The 19,600-nt window shown below is 46.2% G+C and overlaps 1 protein-coding gene across 4 annotated transcripts in view; it reads right to left on the bottom strand.

Annotated features, from left to right (window-relative positions):
• Positions 1-19,600, bottom strand: part of GALNT13 (polypeptide N-acetylgalactosaminyltransferase 13) — a 67,988-nt gene that overhangs the window by 6,909 nt on the left and 41,479 nt on the right. For all 4 annotated transcript variants that reach the window (XM_072341577.1, XM_072341578.1, XM_072341576.1 and 1 more), the window contains exons 8-12: positions 18,537-18,654; positions 13,303-13,483; positions 6,678-6,817; positions 4,634-4,732; positions 1,164-1,298 (exon numbers count right to left, since the gene is read on the bottom strand). In XM_072341577.1, the coding sequence (XP_072197678.1) occupies positions 1,164-1,298; positions 4,634-4,732; positions 6,678-6,817; positions 13,303-13,483; positions 18,537-18,654 (673 nt within the window). The remainder of the gene's footprint in view (positions 1-1,163; positions 1,299-4,633; positions 4,733-6,677; positions 6,818-13,302; positions 13,484-18,536; positions 18,655-19,600) is intronic.

Genomic DNA, 19,600 nt, shown 5'->3' on the forward strand with positions numbered 1-19,600 from the left:
AAATGGACCTATTCATACAGAATGCTGAAAGCAGCTGCTGCTCTGTGATGCTGGAGAGGGTTACAAATGACTGTGCAAGTTACAAAGCAGGACCTCCTGAGCTCTGCAGCACTTTCCCAGCATTGCTGCCATGGAAATACCCAAAGCTAAGGTGGCATTTTTAAGCTTGGAACAGCGTAACTGTGCAACTGCAACCATCAGGCAGCCGGTGTCAGAACTCCACGTGGGATTCATTTGCTGCAGCTTGTTCCTCAAATACCCAAAGGAAAGCAACCAGCATTCTGATTTTTTATCAGGAAAGATCAATCTCTGTGCTGGTAGCACAGGAAAAAGCATTTGGTGAGAAGCCTTGTCTTGAGCTCTGTGCACACCTACTGCCCAGTGCTACCATCTGCTGATGGAACAAAATGAGGGGAGATGAAAGGTCTTAAATCCGTAGCGTTAATTGCTGGCACAAGCACTTAATATCACCCAAACACATTTTGTGTAAGAAGAAAATCATCTCTGCTAAAGAGCACGCTGGTTTAAATTCAGATGGGAAACTCAAAAATGAATCAAAACCTGGCAAACACACTGGGGCTAACTGTTGTTCTCCTACTCGGCAGCTCAGTACTGTGCAGTGCTTGCATGCTTCTTACCAGAGGCTGGTAGAAAAAAAAATGCCAATACTTTTGTGTGGACTTCACTGCAAAACTCACATCCTCGTTTCAAAGCAAAAGCTCAGAATGAACACTTTCAATCTGCTTTTCCCTGTTGCATTTAAAGAGAGGTACTAGTTCAGCCCTAAAACACTGAGATACTTACATGCATTCTGTATTAATTCTGCAACTTATCTGTAAGTCACCGCATCTGTACAAGCTGCTCTTCCTTCCATAAGCCAGGGAAAGCCACGTCCCATCCCAGCAGCTAAATAAGCAGGTGACTGGCATATGGAAAATGACTAAACAGTTCAAATCCAATGTAAAAGCCTCAAGAGCCAGCAGAAACAAACCAGTAAAACTCTAACTTAGACAAATACGTACTGCTTTCCATTTCTTTTATACAAAATACATGGGATGCTTCCTCAGTTTTCGAAGGAAAGACAGCCAGCTCATTGAGCCCAGCATGTGGCTACCTTGCTGTACGGGTATGGTCACCAACAGGCACAGAGGGGAACCCAGTACCTCAGCATCGTACTCCCAGAGCTGGTTCCCCCGCATGTGGTGGCACTTGAGCATGGTCACCGGGCCGTTCAGCCGCGACACGTCCAGGCACAGATCATCCGTGCGGATCTCCTTGTCTGCTGTGTAGGAAAACACCTGCCAAGAGAAAGTGCCTGCAGTGACAAAGTGCTGGCAAAACGCAGCAACAGACGGCATTTCCACTCCAGTGAAGGGAAACAACTTTCTTCTCCCAACAACGATGCGGTATTGTGAATTTCATAAGTGTTTCATGCAAGGTTCTCCAATTGCAGAAGTCTATAGTACATAAGAAAAGGAGTACCACGTTTAGGAAGATAAATGTTATGCACTGAAAGCCACTGGTCACTCAGCTTTACCTCTTGGGAACAACACAGAAGAGACACAGAACAAAGACTCTGTCAGAGAACCACAGCACAATGCAAGTGTGAGCACTGAGCTCAGAGATAGTCCCACAGACCTTTAGCATGAGTGGCACTCTGACCCCCCATCTGAAGAACCTGGGCTTCCTTACACCATGCTGGGAATACGTGTTGATCTGCCTGGGGGTCAGAAGGCCCTACAGAGGGATCTGGGCAGGCTGATCACTGCGCTGAGGCCAGCTGGATGAGGTGCTACAAGACCAAGTGCTGGGTCATGCGCTTCAGTCCCAGCAATGCCATGCACTGCTACGTGATGTTCAAGAAACATGTACAAATGTGGCACTGAGGGACATGGTGGGATGGGTTGGGGCTGGACTTGGCGATCTCAGAGCTCTTTTCCAACCTCAATGATTCCATAATTCCTTAAACGAATCGCTCACCTCAGCTGCTGGCACCAAGGATAATCCATGTTAAAGGCTGGTGTGTGTGATATTACACAACTTGCAGACCTCTTAATAAAACTAGGAAATAAATGGGGACGTGGGAGCCATCTGCCAACAAAGTTCTATCAAAGTAGGCACAAGCTTCAGAAGGATTCTTTAACACAATGCCTTCAGTGGTGGCAGGACTGCCAGTAGTTGTGTTACATTGCAAGGTCCTGACTTACCCAAAGCATCTCTGTATTCCCAGCCCACTGTTCAAAGCCTTGATGGTGCTGCTGCCCCCAGCACAAGGTAACGTTAAGGTAATGCCCCATAAAAACTTGCAAAATGTAGATAGTGCATACAGCTTCCAAGGGAACAGAGGCAAGTATTTTGAAGCTGAGGCTCAGGCAAGTCATTTAGAGCAACCACTGAAAATGAAATAGCATGCAAAGACAGCAGAGGAGCTGCCAGGTCCGAGTCTGCGCAGTAAGACAGATATGGGAAAGTGCATGCTGCAAGGATCAGTGGGCTTTGCATTTCTCTAACTCCTTATTCACTGCTCAGCAGCCACTCGTCTGGATGAAAATCCAGGCTCCACAGGCATGGTAAAGCACCAGCCACCACCTGTTGCATTTATTCATCTTGTGATAAATCTCTGCAATCAATCTGAGGCTCTCCAAGTGCTGCTTTCACTTAAGAACACATCAGACACAGTTAACGCTCAGATGGGCTTTTCTGAAGAGGAAAGGCACTTTGAAATACTGAGCTGGGACTGCTCTGCTGAGCTCACACTCCGAGCACACTGCCTTGTTGGAAAGGGGTGAGATGAGTCCTCATCAAAAACCTGTTAGTGCTCCTATGCTGTAAGTACACATATCCCTTCCCGCTGTTCTGTGTACAAAGGCACATTCTACGGCCTTTATAAACACCGTGTGAACTCTATTTTGCAAACATTAGTCTTGCCAATGCTTGCTGACAAACAGAAAACTAAGAATATGTGCTGCCCATCTCATTCTCTTACTTTTCAGACGGATTTAAGAAAGCAAATGTATAGCTGAAGGCCAACCAAGGAGGACAGATGGGCACTACTTTGAGAGGTTTCCTCAGAGGAGCTACAAGAGCAGCGTATGCTCTGAGCATAACCAGAACAAGAAAAAAGGCCCAACTTTAATCCAAAGCTCAGCGACACTTGCAGCACCGAGCATTGCTCGCTGCAAGTAGCAGAACTCGGCTGCAGGAATCACTCACACAGCCCCATGCGCACACTGTACAGATAACTATCTCCTGCCATGCTCATTACTAGGAGATTTACCCATTACTATTTATCCCGAAGCAACTTCCACTTAAAATTTTAACTTCTTTGTGTTGGTTTTCTTAGAATAAACAAGTTTGCATCAGACATCTCCTAGCCTCAGAGACACAGAAGCTGTTTTCTGCTGGGCTTTATGGAAAGCAAATACTCCTATTTTGTAATGTGTTCTCATTTCCGTCTTTCTTTTTCCTGTCTTCTTTGATAACTGCAACACTCCATTATATCTCCTGAAAGAATAAGTGATGTCTGAGTTAACAATTACAGAAGATGGATTTGAAAGACACGCAGTCTTCAGGAAGAAAAATGAATGTTAATTAAGACCATGTAAAATTATCAAGCTACCATTTTACTACCATCCATATTAATTACATACATAATCCTATTAACGTCACTGTATAAAAACAGAGGGTGAGGAACAACAGGTTGCATCTCACAGCTAATTCAAAGGAGTATCCATGTGACACGGTGCAGTGCATGACAGCAGCACTCCTCCTGCCCTCCTCCTGCCCATGGCAGGGACATGCCTACACCCCAGCACTCCGGCCCCATATAATCCCACCAGCTCCTTGGACTCATCCCCACAGCTGGGAGAACTTTTGGTCGCAATTCACAATAGACCACAACTACAACCGTGCCTCCACTACCTCCCCAGTTACCGATGAAGTTTGTGTCCGGGATAAGGGACAGACAGTGGAGCAAAGCTTCTTTCTTTTGTGATACATTGGCTTGGGAAGGCTGAGGAAGCACAGTGCTGTTTACCAGTTGTTGCATATCTTTAGATACATCAAACACCCAAGGTGCAAACAGAACCTTGGCTGTATGAAGTCTTACCAAAACTATAACCCTTCCATCTCCTAAGTCAAATTAACAATGAGAGGGAAGTTTGGGATCACTATGATAACCCCTGAAAGAAAAGAAGAAGATTTTGCTCTGAGATCCTTCTTCTTCCCTCATTTGTTTGCAGCAGATGTGACATTGGAGAAAGCCACTCCTGAAAAAATGGCTTTATCACAGAATCAGAATCACAGCATGGTTGGGTTGGAAGGGACCTCAAGGGTCACGAAGCTCCAACCCCCCCACCACAGGCAGGGCCACCAACATCCACACTGAAAACCAGCCCAGGCTGCCCAGGGCCCCATCCAACCTGGCCTTGAACACCTCCAGGGATGGGGCAGAGCGTGCATCCCTTAAAGCTCAAAATCTCACAAGGTTTGGAACTCTTATTCCTACACTTACTGATTGTTGCAGTTTTTTTGCATCAATCCAGCATGCCTTCTGCAGTGTGCTGATTCTCACCAGGTTTTCCAGCTCACCATTTGGCCCATGGGACATCTACACCCTTACTGTCACTCCTACCTGGTTTCCTCCCATGCCGTGGCAGTTGAAGATGCCCACTTTCTCGTTTTCCTTGCGGCCCATGTTGTCCAAACACTGGTTGGTGTCAACGTTCCTGATCTGGAGAAAGAAAAAGATGAAGTGTGCCTTAGAACAGTACGCCTGTAATGTCATGTCTGTGCAGAGAAAAATTACACCATGGATTTTCTCCTGCAGCCTACAGCCATCTATGCATTCAGCTACAGGAATGTGCTTTAACTTGCAATCTGTAAATGTCACACTCCCTGCAGCATTCCCATCACCACGAAAACCACCAGTACTTTACAGCAGAGGTTCCCTCAGAACCCACCCTATGTGGAGCAGACAAACACTGTGACCACTTCTGCTGACCCAAACCATCCCTCTGCCATCTCTGCACAATGCAGCTGTGCAAGACCCACATTACAGGCACGCTGTCAGCAGTACAATGAACTACAAGACCACTCCCAGTGGTGCTCAGCGCATGCATGTGTCAGAAAAGACCACCAGACCCAGCAGCAATGAGGAGCACAGGGGTGACAGCAGAGTGTTGCTCCCCTGAATGCTTCTGAGCTGCATGGATCCCACAGAACAGCAGAGCACAGCAGCACCCCCAGCTTCAGCTTCCCAGGGGTGAGCAGTGAGCTGGGATGAGCTCTGGGAACTGGGAATTTTTCCAGTCCTGATCAGTGTGGAAATGGGAACATGGCCTAAGCACCATCTGTGTTCAGGGAAAAGTGCTTGTTTCATGTCCCTCTTCGATTTTCCCCAACTCATTATCATGAAAAGCTCCATTCAAGCCCTTTTGTCTCAGGTCACCTTTTTGCACAATTGAGCTGCAAGTGCTTCTAAGAGAAAGGCAGTCCCTGTGTTGTTAAATCAGAGGACTGAAATGAAAAGTGACTCCAAAGCTCATCTGCGATGTTTAAGTCTCAGCTTTACAAAACAGTCCTTGCCCTGCCTTTGCTTTGCATCCAAACAATCAAAATGCAAGAAGGACCATTCAGCATTCACCACATTTTGCCAGCAGCTTATGCACTTTCTGTGGCCTGCTTTTGTTTCCCCAGGAAATAATCCATTGCAGCACCCAGATACCAGTTCTCTAACTGAAGGGAAAATTCAGCTGCAAATGAAGTCCCAGTGATTGCCAGGACCTGCCTGTGAAGGCCCAGCTCTGGTGTTCTCCTACCTGCCCCTTTGCTACTGCTGGGGGAACCCAGGCTTCAGGCACAGTCAGCAGCTGTGACACTCAGGCACAGGTTTTAATTCATAGGTACTGAATCCCAGTTTCCATAGAAACAGAGGCATTGTTGTTAAAAATAAGGTCTTTTAATAACTATTGTATGACTTCCTTATACTTTTATTTTCCAGTCTGACAATATCGCACAAAACACTCTCAATTTGACACTTGTTAGATGAGTTCTCTGCTTGCTGTAAAACCGTGTTACACTTTATTCAGTCGTAGTTAAACCTGAAGCCCTACAGTGGCTTTTATTTTCCACTCCAATGGCAAGTTTCAATAGCAAATTGCTTTCCAGGCTGCAATAAAGCCATTTGCACCTTTGATTGCTATTCCAACAGTACCTTTAAATCAAAGCATTCCGAAGCTTTCAAAAGTCAGCTGAGATACAACTCAATAGAAGCCTTTTAACAGCAAATTATCTGAGTTTTAAAGAACCTTCCACACGCAGAGGTACTTGAACAGCAGGGTGGTGAGGGATGGTGACACAGCGCTGGGCAGCCAGGCTGACTACACGGAGCACAAAATACAGGCAGAGGGAAAAGCAAAAAGAACCCTGTTCTATTCACGTGATAAACAATGCTGCAAAGCTTTATTTTCAATTACAGCACAGTATTTAATCAGTTTCAAACACCAGCCACAAACCCCATTCTTAGGACGTGCGGCTCCATTTCAAAGACAAATCTCTAATGGCTAATGCTTTCCCAACAGCAGCAGCTACGTCATAAAGGCTTAGTGTAAATATCACCTGCTCAAAGCAAGAGAGAAAGACCCAGCAGTGATGTGTGCCAAGTTAGTGCAGTGTACCTCTCCCAGGGAATAGTAGCGCCGAGGGATCTGTGAGTCGGGGTAGATGTTCTCCAGGTACCACGAGAAGGGTTTGCACTTCAGGGCTTCTCTCAGCGCCTTCCTGGCCGACACATCGCCATAGTCCACCTTCACAACACCTGAAATCATTTCATTAAGAGAAACAGAGGGTCAGAGAGCAGCCGTCACCAAGGAAGACCTCACCACCTGCTGGTCAATTCCCTCCCGCATGGGCCCACTGCTGCACCACAGCAATCAACCAGCACACCTTAGACAGAGCTGTGCAACCTACGGGGCCTTCATCTGAAAGACAGCAGGAGAGTAAGGGGTTTGGTTCTTTTCCTATGTTAAGCTGCAGTGCATGCAGATTCCCACCCCATTGTTTTGGTGATGGGTGATCGCCTGCTGCTCCTCAGTGGCAGTGCTGTACTTCAGCAGCTCCAGATCACAGCTCAAAAGACACCACCAGATCTACATCTGAAATCCACGCTGCATTCCATCACCTTCTGCTTTCCAGCATCTGCAGGATCTCATTTTGAAATCATGACAGAGGTGAACCCCCAAGGCTGCCCCATCCCAACACACAAGGTGGTATCTATTCCTAGTGAAATTCAGCACGTGACAACCAGGAAACTACAAGTTCCTATTGCCAAAAATTGAACTTAATGCCCTTACCCATGTTCCCAAGTATCTACCAGCTGTCTTTGACAAATTAGTTCTACGTACCATCATGCAATTGTAGGATACAATGGAAAATGGAAGTGAAATGTCCTTGGATGCAAAAACAAGATGAAACATCACAGGGAGGCAAAGAAAGGGCTGTGTGCAAAGGCAAACGTCCCAGGGAAGAGGCAGATGATAATAACAGAGCAGCAGATGTGCTGCCAGTGGAACAAATTGAATAGCAGCAGAATTGCATTACACCTGCATTTTTTCTAATGGGCACGTCCTGGAAATTGGTATACAAGGACACGGCTTCAAAATTGGCTAAATGGACCATTTCTGTGTAAGAAGACATTTATTCCTGATGGTAAAGATGAAAACTATTCACTGGAGCATAAGACGGAGTTGCAGAGCTGGGAATGACTGCCTTTATGCAAAGATAACCCTGAGAAAACTTACTCCAAGTTGGGCTTTTGCCATCATCTGCTGCCTTCTGAAGTCAAAAAGGAAGGCATCCTGCAGCACACTGGTGCATTCCCAACTGAGCAATTCTGTGGTTCAGAGGGAGAGCAGGGGGAGCAGAGCAGCTCATGGGCAGCATGGCTGACAACAGTCATCAATGGAACACCGTTAGGGCTAACACCGGTGATGCATTAAGATGCTCCTGCAGTGCACAGCTCAGGAAAGCTTTCAAGAGACCCCTCGAGTTTTGTTTTAAACATCCCAGACTAAAGAGTAAAAATTAAACAGTAGGACGGTTGTAGGAGAAGAAATCAGACAGTCCCGTTCCTATGGAAGCCTTAAGCCCTTGGTGTCCTGGTGTCCCTGGGAGATGTCATGTCTGCCACTAAAACACAAGTGTCCTCTAAGGGAAACCCCCATTGCAGAAGCCATAGCAAGGCAAGAGCTGATCTTCACTGTAAGTGCACGTGTCAAAAACACTGTTTTTGTGGCCAGAAAAAGTACTGAATGCCTTCATAAAGGACTGCTATATTCATGTTCTTTTCAAACCGACTGCTTCCTGACTGGCATTTATTGTATTGATATTTTAAGCCTCGACACGCAGGTCCACCATCAATCTCCATTTTACATCACCTTCTATGAGTTTCATTCCGAACATCCACACAAGCCTACAAAGTAAGATGCTTTCCTAACGGAGAGCAATAACATTAGGGATGAACAAACAAGCCAGCCTCCCTCCTCCACACATTCCCACTATGTTTTATATGACTTGGCACTTCAATACTGGGTCCAATCCACACCACTGACGAGTGTATTATTTTCTCATTCTGCTTTTATCACATGGAAAGTAATAAAGCAAAGGTTCCTTCTGCTCTTCCCCACCAGCTGAAAAGCTCGCTGAAGAGTGAAAATGTTTACTGAGAGCTCTTGCTTGCTAGATTGATACAGTCATTATCAACCTAATTATATAATTACACTCGACAGGAGGATCTGCTGAGTAAACACAAGCACTTATCTTGCAATCCGAAATTAAAACTTCATAAGTGGCACATTTCAATCCTCAGAAATGTTCTAAGCAAGGTGCTCGAGGACTCTGCGTGTCAGCTTGGCTTCAACAGCCGAGCTGGTGCAGGAGCACTGACCCTGAGCTGATGAGTGTGGCCACAGACACGTGGCTCAGTGATGCAGTGGGCATCTAGAGAACCAAACGAAGATGGGCACGAGCTTTTCAGCTGACTCTGCAAAAGCAGGCTAATCTGAGCTGCAATTATATCCGTGCAGTGATTAGCTACAGTATTTCAATGCACAGATTGACAAAGCTGCCTATATTTAGGAATGCACAGATCAAGTAGAATGAGATAAGGTGGAAGAGCCAGAGAAAGAAGTGAATGATGCTGCTGGAAATACCACACCAGGTAAATGGAGTAAGCTGAGAAGGTATGGGAGTGCAAAGCCACCCAGACAGACAGGTAAATATTGAGGTGGCCCAGAATAATAAACTAAGATGCATATTTGGTATATGAGAAAGATGCTGGCATTAGCAAAGCACCACCTGGAGTGCAATCCTGCATTACTGGTGTACATCAATTACACTGATCACAATGCCCAGCAGTGAAAATAACACAAAACTGACTCCTAAACAGACCAACAGTGAGGAGTTACTAGGAAGCAATTCGTTTTTTCATTAGAGAAGCCAAGGAAAGACAGACACTGAGCGCGAGTGAACCGGTGCAAAGGAAAGCACAGCACTTGGTGTCACAGAGCAGGGCTCACTTTGCCCCAGGGGGACCATAGAATCATAGAATCACAAGGTTGGAAGGGACCTACAGGATCATCTAATCCAACCGTGGGTTGGCCAACCCAATTTTGGGTCCTCTGCATTGCAAAGGAGCTGGGCAAGAGCTTTTATTTTTGCATTTGGAACACTGCAAGGACCGTCTGACTTACCGTAAGTGAAACTAGGCCTCAGAGCACCACTGACATCAATGTGGGCCATACACACTGAGCAGCTCTGCTGCTTTCAGAACAGCTTGATGCATTTTTTTCTTTTCTAAGGGATTTCCTTTAATCCCATTTGAAGCGTGCCCACTATTTCTGACATTCTCCAGACTCTCCTGAACTACTGGGCAGGCTCTTGTGGTTTTAGGCTGTAGCTCCTGCCAAGTAAAATTCAAAGCTCCTTGTCAAACACCGCACTGCCACCAAATCCAAACGGTAAGCACTTCCTACTGGAGTTATACTCTGTGACCCCACCGACAGCTACAAACCCATTCCAGCCTCACCAAACAGCACCTCCAGGGCCCACTCAGGGCAGAAAGCAAAACCAGAGCTTCAGAAGCAGCAGGGAGCACAGCCAGCCTCCAGCAAGCAATCCGTAACTTGATTAATGAAGACTTTCACCTCCATCTATAATTGCAAGGTGTGTGCTCTAATTATGCTGAGAGAGACTGAAGGCAGCGCTGCTGTGAGCAGCCACGGGTTCCTCTCAGGACATTATCTGAGACACAGAGTGAAGCAGGACCCAGAGGAGAGCGGGGAAGATGAGAGCTGCTGATAGATAACAGCTTCAGAGACCTAATTACTGAAATGCATCTTGCTTTGTTCTCCAACAGAACTATCAGGAGATCTGTACGTTTCACACTAACAACCTGAAGGAGACGTGTGTGCCAGACAGAAGGATAAAAAAAAAGGAGCTCAGTGATATTGGGAACAATTTCTGACATTTTGCAATGTCCCATAAGAAAAATCAATTATTTCCTACGGATTTTTGTTAAGATTTTGTTGTTAAAATATTGCCGTTAACTTCCATCGATCTATCTAGAATACACAAGCACCCCTCTGCTTCCTTTACTTCTGAATCCCACAGAGCACTACGATGGCATTTTAGTTGGCAGTTTACATAGCATATTCTTAAATAACTGCCAGCAACAGGAATAGCACCGTGCACTGGGGCTGGAATTAAACAGACCCGGTCCTGCCAACACCACTGTTATCACTGACCTGCCTTCACTCTTCCACATTAATACAGTGTTGTAGGTTCTCCATTCAAGCCTTCTGCAAACACGTAGCCAGAAGAGAGATGATGCTCAGCAGCATTAAATCCTGCCAGTCTGTGCTCACTTTGGAAGCAAAAGGCAATTTTCTTCACAGATAGAGAAGTCTCTCACAAAAAATACAGTAACTGCATTGGTATTTTAACCTAACTTTTATCCTTAGAAGAAACAGCCTCCCTGAGAACTGGGAGTTGGACTGGGTGATCCTTACGTGTTCCTTCCAACTCAGGATCTTCTCTGCCTCTACAAAAACTGCTGTGAGGAAAACCAAAGGTTTTTATCACGCACTGTCTCTACTTTCATACCTGCAAGTGTGAATGGCCAGCAATGCAGCAAGCACTGCCAGCAGCTGCACTGCCCAAGTGGGACGCGTGTCCCCCAGGGATGCTCAGCAGTGAGGAACATGCAGACACTGAGGAGATGACAAAGTCCAGCTCAGCAGGTGGAACAGGAGCTGAAATGCTGAGGGATTTGCTTCATCTTCTGGCTTACTACCTTCCATTATTTCTGATGGAGAGCGCTTTTAGAGCCACCTCAGCACCCTATGGGCATAAAAGAAAGGGCAAAGCACTGTGCCAGTTCCTTGGGGAGACGCTGATAGCGAAACTGATGGAGAAATGTCCTTCTCGGTTTGAGGAGGAGAGTGGTGCCTCCTCCACCTGCCTTCTGGGCCAGGCAATGACTGCAGAAAGCAGCATTAGCAATGTACGTGTCCTGCTGGATGACAGGCTGCTGAAAAACGGTTTGTTAAAGATAGCCTCGCATTTATAGCTGTACTTGGGAGCCTAAATTAAAATGGCCTGTGGCAAGAACTGGTCTATTCAATGGAAGAAGGGATGTGGATCTGTGAATACCGTGGATGTCTCTTCCCTTCCAATGCAGCTGATGAAATGCTGGCTAGGAAGCCTAAGATTGGACATCCAAGCTAAACAAACATTGCTAACAAACGTTGCCTGCTGAAACCCTGGAAACTGTAAAGGCTTTTTCCAAAGGGAATGCAGAAACTCCTCGCTAATGTAACAGAAAATAACTTGTTGCTCCTGTCCAAGAAACGTGTTGTAACGGAGAAACTTCAAGACACACCAACACATCAAACCAAAGGTGCAGACCAGGAGAAGTCAGGAGCAAAGGGGATTGCTCCAGCTTTATAGACATTGCTTAGGAACAGCCCAGCCTGCCACAGGTAGGCTCATATCAGACTTATTTCCTCAAGTTCTTTTTACTGTAACCCCCAAACCGATCCTTTTGTACAGCACTGAATTCCCCATTCAACTCAGAATACTGCAGTAGAACTGTGGTAAGAGTGCATTAAAAAGCCAAGGAGGACTAGGGCAGTCCTGCTGTAATTAAATGGACTGCTGATTAGAAGACCCTTAAACCAAAGAAATGGAGGGGAGGAAAAAGAAAACCCTTTTTCTTTTAATAAAAGAAACTACCCAGGAGGAATTTCACCTTGCACTCTTCTTGAAACTGGAATTCTTACATTATTCTCCCATATGCATCATTATTCTAGTCGCATTTACATGCATTTGACTAAAATCTCATTTTAAATGTATTGTATTTTAAATAGCCCTTAGTTGGGTATTTTTGGAGCTTCAGCTAAGCTGAAGGCATTTAAAGCAGCCAACTCTGCATCAGCCAGCAAAGGCTGCTGCCTGGGCAGAAGACAGAGTGCACAGTGCCAGCCTCCCAGTGCAATGAATGGGCAGTATCTGCATGCCTCATCCTCACCAGCAAATGTACACTTTCAGGGTTAATTATTAAGAAAGCATTTATAGTTCAAGAAAAAAAGCAAGAGCAATTTGGCATTATGGGACTGTGCAAAAGCAGAACTTAATAAAGGAGGCCTGCATAAAAGAATGGCTAATCTGATGGGAGAACCTTATGACTTGAACTCTACTGCATCTTATATTGGTTCTGAGTTCACTTTTATGCCATCACAGACGTCCAGTTCTCAGTGGGATATTTTGTGTTGGCTTTTTCCCCTCCTCCTACGGGAGATCAGAAACAGATTACATTCATAACAGCCAAACTTCCCATCATGTACTGCATTCCTTTACTTTCAATTGGGTAGATATATTTACCAATCACTGAGGGACATGATCCTGCCTACTTCACACAGCTCACTTCCCATATCCAAAATCCAGAAGGATGGGAAATCCACAGGGCACTTCCCTATGGTGCAGCACACAAATGCTTGTTTAGGTGATGACAAACACCATGGCGGCTGGGGGCTGTGAGGTCCCTAACGATGCAGCCATGCTGCGGTTCTACAACCCTTAAGGTCCCTTCCAATCCAACCACATTGCAATTCTATGTTTAGTATGTACATATGCATACATGTGTAGACTTACCTATATGTATCTCGTGTTTGTATCTTCCTTTTTTCAGGCATATCATTTTTTCAGCTTTACATATCATCACACATTCAGAAACTAACTTCTTACCTGGAGATATTATATAGAAGAAGTCTTTAAACTCATCCATCCAGACCTCTGCCAGCCTCCTGTTGTTCTTGTTGATGACGTGTCCCGTGCCACCAGGGAAGGTGTAAGGGGTTGCTTTACGGAAGACATGGCCAACGTGTGAGCATGTGACAATCTCAAGGGAGCCACCACACTGCCAAACCTGAAACGAAAACATGCAGAAAAGGTTGACTAAAGCCAGCACAAAACATGAAAAGCTTCTAGCAGGAAGGACTCTGATGGGTTAGCAGCTATCTCCTCATTTATTGCCCCACGTCACAATTCAACCGGGAATTTCAGACTCAAGTTTAAGGGGAACAGTAGGGACATAACTCCTGACAGCAATGAAAGCCCACAGACCTTAACTACGCTGTGAAAACTCGTGTGAATGGCACAACTGGTTGTGTGACCTTCTTACATAAACACCTACAAATCACTGCCTCAGAAAGGAGTGAGCCTGTGCTATGCTTTGAAGCGTAGGGTTTGAATGCTAACCGTGTATTTGAGTTTTGAAGGAATACATAATATTCGAAGAAATGGAGAAGAACCGAACTTTTACAATCTATCTACCCACATCTGTACTGTTTAAAGCAGAACTGAGTCCATGGCCACGCTAGTGAAAGCACAGCAGACTTTGGTTAATACTGAACAAGAAGCACAGGCACCTTGAACATCACAGACAGATGTCCTCAAATCTACACCATGAGCAAGCTTAGTGCCTTCAGTGTCTGCACCAGTATAAACAATCCTTTAATCCTGATCTTAGCACCCTGCTGGTAAACGAGGTAACGTTCTGGCAGCTCAGCAGTCTTGGTGTGATGTACATCAGCTGGTGCGCTGCCTGCAACCTGCTCTGCAGCCTCCTGCATCTCTAGGTGCTGGGAGGAACTGGAGAAGGAACTACCAGAGGTTCCAGGTCCAACTGGGCAGACGTAGAGGCACGATGCAGGCAGCTGGCTCCAGATGTGCACAGAAATGGAGGATTCCCAAGGGATGCTTGTAGGGCTACCCAACTTTGCTGTTCTGACAGTGGTGATTCCTCGAGGCTCCCCCTACACTAAGGCTCACTGACAAGTTTTGGCACCAACAAAGGTACCACCAGCAGCCCAGCTCGTTCCCCAGGCTCACCCCCCTCTCTGCACTGGTCTCCTGCTAAGCAGAGAGCAGGGCTCAAATTCACAATACCTCTCCCTAATAAGAAGAGGGGCTTAAGAATCTTTTGGTGTCTTAAGATCACTGGTACAGCCTTGTAATTAGAGCTCCTCGACACAGACATAACAGTTACCATAGAAACTTAATGCAGATTTTATTTAATTAGGGCTAGATCCTTTAATGTGATTTCATTAGCATGCTAAGTGATGGACTCTGTTGGGATGAGCAACGACAACATCAAAATATTCTGGTGTTTAACATCTTGTGTTTCGTAACTCAGTGACAACCAGTCAGCTCAGGTGAAACTTCAGGTCAGCGAGTGCAACACGAAGGGAACACTTATGAAAGCCAAAACATGCACTGTATTTACACAGCAACACAGCAGCAATCCCCTACACAGGACAGCAGCGAGCACAAACAGCTTGAGGAGCATTTTAACCCCCGTCAGTGCCATGATCAGTGCTCTCACAGCTTCACCCCAGCCCCCTTCCTGGCAAGAGATTCCTCCCATGCTAACACTTTTATATGTGTGTTCTGTATATTTTTTAAGTGTATTTTTGGCTGCCCTTGTTACAAGCTGCTAGCTACTGCAGCTGTCATAGGAATGCAGATAAACCTGCATCAGAAGAAAAAGGCTTTAATTAAAACCGACCAGAAAAGCCCACAAGAAAACCAAGTTTCCTGAATACTCACTGCTAAAATGACTCCTTTCTCCATGTTCATAGTGGCTAGAGCTTGCAGGACCACATTGATTTGGCCAGAGTATAGACACGATACAAAGCAACATACAATTAATCACTCCTCACTGCAAGCTACAGCCAAGATAATTGATCCCATTTTCAATATAGGCATTAATTATTAAAAACTACCTTTTGATCCCAGACTCTGCACAAAAGGAGTGCATTAAACTCCATCCCGTTTCTGCACAGCCCACCTTTGAGATCCTTTTACCCCTTCTGTCATTTCTGCACGCTCAGGTAAAGCCACGTCCTGCCTGCCCATCATAAATGTCGAAGGCTAATAATAATGTATGCAGATAAAAATAACACCTTAAAATGAGCAGAAAAGCTGCTCGTTCAGGTTAGCTGGTGGGTCGTTTGGGTGGTTACTGCAAGGAAATGGCTCTCCCAGGAGCGAGGCAATCTCCTTTAATGACAGGATGTGTAAAACTAAGTCCAAATGGGACCGACAGCTTTTTAGAGCTCGGATTAAAATACAACTAAAAATTCAGGCTGGAGAGATTTAAGGCTTTTGGTTGTGCTGTTTATATGTTAATGACTTTGTGTACCGCCTTTCAGAAATATTTACTCCCACAAAAGATTGTTCCTTTACTATTCACTTCCAAACCAGTGTTGGTGGAGGGTGGCATTAGATCAAAGCTCTAGTGCATTCCCACAGGTTGGAGCCACACTGCAATATGTTAAATGAGTTGAAGTTGCTGGCTGCTGTGCAGTGGTGCATAAGGAACAGTTAGGAAATTCCTCTCATGCTGATCCACAAGATCTCCATACTGAAATGGAGTCAGCACACCTTGGATATCTCTTTGGAGAAGAGATTTCTGTTGCTATCCAACAGGAACCTCTCCTGGTGCACCCGAGGCCATTCCCTCTCATCCTATCACTGGTTTCCAGAGCTTTATATACCCCAACAGCACCCAGACACACAAAAGCCCACATCCAATGTCACCGCACTCCTGAAGATAAGACAATGCCACATGCATGTGACCCCTCTAGCCCTACAGTCACAACCCTTGGTGCCCGTAACAGCACAGAACTGCTCTCCCTGCCATCCAAACCAACAAACATGCTAAGCTTGTTTACTGAATCACAGCCTAACTCACTCCCATCCCTGCAATTCTGCAGTCAGAAGAAGAGCCCTCCCATCCCATCAGGCTGAACACTGCCTGCTGATGGTCCCTTGTCCTTTCTGCGGCATGGCACTGGCATTCTGCAGGCAGGGCACTGCACTGGGCTACAAGCAGCTATACAGAAGGCTCCATATCTCATTGTGGCCTTCCAATATTTGAAGGAAGCATATAAACAGGAAGGGGAATGGCTGTTTACAAGGGTGGGCAGGGATAGGACAAGGGGGAATGGTTTGAAACTGAGACAGGGGAGGTTTAGGTTGGATCTTAGGAGGAACAGGTTGCCCAAGGAGGCTGTGGATGCCCCATCCCTGCAGGCATTCAAGGCCAGGCTGGATGTGGCTCTGGGCAGCCTGGGCTGCTGGTTGGTGACCTGCACACAGCAGGGGGTTGGAGCTGGATGAGCACTGTGGGTCTTTGCAGCCCAGGCCATGCTGTGATTCTACGAGATACTGCGGCCTCAGACTTAGAAATTAAAGAACAAACAATTAAAAATCTGATGTAAAGCATCAGCAGCAGATGGGCACTGGAGCACACTGTGCTGCAGTCACCAGGGCACTGCCCCAGTATCTCCAGCATATCTGAAATGAGGGAAGCACTGAAACTCTTAGTTCAAGGACATCGCTCGTGTGAGAGCCAGCCCTGAGTGCATCCAGCTCTGGGTCTGGTTACAGCACTGCCTTAATACTGCTCTTAATACTGCTCCCATCCTGGGGGGGCAGCTGCCCCATTCCAGTAGAGCTTCCTGGCACTGCGCACTGCTGCACAGAGTTCCCTTCTTTCAGTGCAAGTCGATATTTCCTCTATTAGCAGAGCTGCTGCTCAGCTGTCCTTCATGATCCGCTCTGCAGGATGGCTTTTAAGAACAGCAGTTAAGAAAAAAACATAGTATTCAAAAAAGAAATAATAATCCTGGCAGGAATCTCCTACAGCTACAGGCAGGAAATGTGCGGTGCTCTTCTCCGAATGCAGTGACGTATTTCAGACTGTCTGCTAAGAGAATGCAACAGCCCCAAGCTGGTTCTGGGAAGGGTTTTCTCTATGCACCAAGGCAATGAAGTGAGAGCAAATTGCTGCGGGATGCCTGCAGTTGGGATTGAACGCACATCTCTGCCCTTCACCACTTCAGTGAGCAAGGTGAGCTTCACAGCAATGCTCAGCAAAAAGGGAGCAGAGCCAACCCACAGCTTTAACTCAGGAGAGGCGTGTGGCCAGTGCCCTAAGGCTGTGCTATTCACTGCTGCAGGGATCGCTTCTAGAAAGGCAAGAAACAAACGTGCTGCTTTAAAGGCTTCAGATGAACATACGCTCCTACACACCTGCATCCTGTGTGCATCCACAGAACGCTTTGGAAGGCTGAAATCTGATTTAAAACATCAGCACTCAGAGTAACTCTCTCTGCCTCTCCATTTGACTGGGAAGCGAATGATGTGCAGTTAATAGAAAATGTCCTGAAAATGCTTTCAGGTTCTCAGCTGATCTGGTCTGGAAGCTCTGCCTGACAGAACCCTTCAAAGCCTGCTCTGCCAACAGAAAACTTTCCAGCAGCCAACCCTTGCTGAAAACAAGAGAGAAATAAATGGCTGTTCTGAGGGTATGGGACAGGTCAGCAGCATTTATTCTGCATACTTACTTCAAGCGCCAAGACTGCGATTCATCACAGCCATTTAAAACCATTTCCCATATCCTTCCTAAAAACCATCCATGGAAGACTCAGTGACTCCATTTTCCTTCATGCCTTGAAGGACAAGCACTAAATGCGATCCGCTCCCACCCCAGGCAATGCACCCACCCCCTTGCAGGCAGCGCCATCCCACGCAGTGTAAGCACCACGGCCACAACTTGCAAGTCCAAGACAACGGATGCTTTCAGAAACACAGACATCAGTCCTTTCGTCACCCAGACGCACTCAGGCCTTGCTTATGTCAGTCAGCATTCGCACCATCTTGCAGGAAGCCACATTATTCTAACATACGTATCATCTCAGAATGGCAAAGTCAAAGCTTCCCAACAGTTACAAAACGATTCATGCAGTAAAAAGGACTGAATTCTGTATTGAGACACCCCCAAATAGCTGCAGCGTTACAATTAACCCGAGACTTGCATGGCAGCTAAAACACAGCTAAAACACTGACCCCAAAGTAGGAACTGTTACAGCAAAAGTGTTTGTTGACAGAAAATGAAGGAAAACGGCAATTACCCTAAAAGACATTTCAAGATTCTCTCCACCCCAGATATCCATTCCTGCATCGTAAGATCCTATCTCTTCAAAGTAGTTTCTGTCAATAGAAAATAGGCCACCAGCCATAGTAGGGGTCCTAGTTGAAAACAAACAGAAAAAAACAAAACAAAACAAAAAAAAAGAGGAAAAAGAAAAGAAAAAATACCTTTTGAAAGACACGGTGGAATTTATCGCGTGACACCACAGCACACATCTCCTCACACACTGCTGACTAGCAATACATCCCGCGCACAGCAGCTTCAATACAGAACAGCACCACGAGTTGAGGAGCACTGCAATGGTAACGTGGATGGAATTCTGGCACTGCATCTGGAACAGCACTTAAATCCAACCTGAGATGCTTAGAGAAGGGAGTTCAATGCCTTAGCTTTGCCTTAGAGGGAGACTGAATGTGCATAACATTACGGGGCTGGCATAATCTCTCCTAACAGGATTAGGGATCCTTACAACAGGCAAATCCCATCAGGGTGCAGCTCCTCCTGTAAAGCTGTCCTGCTTCCACACCGATGCCAGCTCCAGGCTTTGCAGCATCCAAAGTCTGCACCAGGGCCAGCAGCACCACCCTGTGCTCCCACCCAGCCCTGCACACACAGGCTGGGAGCTGCTGGGACACAGCTGTACCACACAGTGGGCAAGGGGGGTGGGCAGGGGATCTCAGAGGTCTTTTCCAACCTTAATGGTTCTGTAATTCTATGACAAGACAGCAGCAACACCTCTGCCCATCTTAAGTGCAGCTTCCAGACTTAATGTGTTTGGTGACACCCTTATGCAAACACAGGCATCGATCAATCAAGCTTCCAGGATTTTTGCAAAACAACAAGTCAACAAGAGGGGTACATGTGCAGTTCAGGGAAATTAATTTAATAGAGCTGGAAACCTGCCTGCAGTCAGTTTGTTACATGAGCAGGGGCAGCCTGCAGCCCCTAGCTTATCAACATTTCCTTTCTGCCCTCCCCCTCTGCCCCCACAGCTCAGCTCAGGCTGCCCAAGGAGGCTGTGGATGCCCCATCCCTGCAGGCATT

This window comes from Excalfactoria chinensis, chromosome 7 (assembly GCF_039878825.1).
Source record: "Excalfactoria chinensis isolate bCotChi1 chromosome 7, bCotChi1.hap2, whole genome shotgun sequence".
Taxonomy (NCBI): domain Eukaryota; kingdom Metazoa; phylum Chordata; class Aves; order Galliformes; family Phasianidae; genus Excalfactoria; species Excalfactoria chinensis.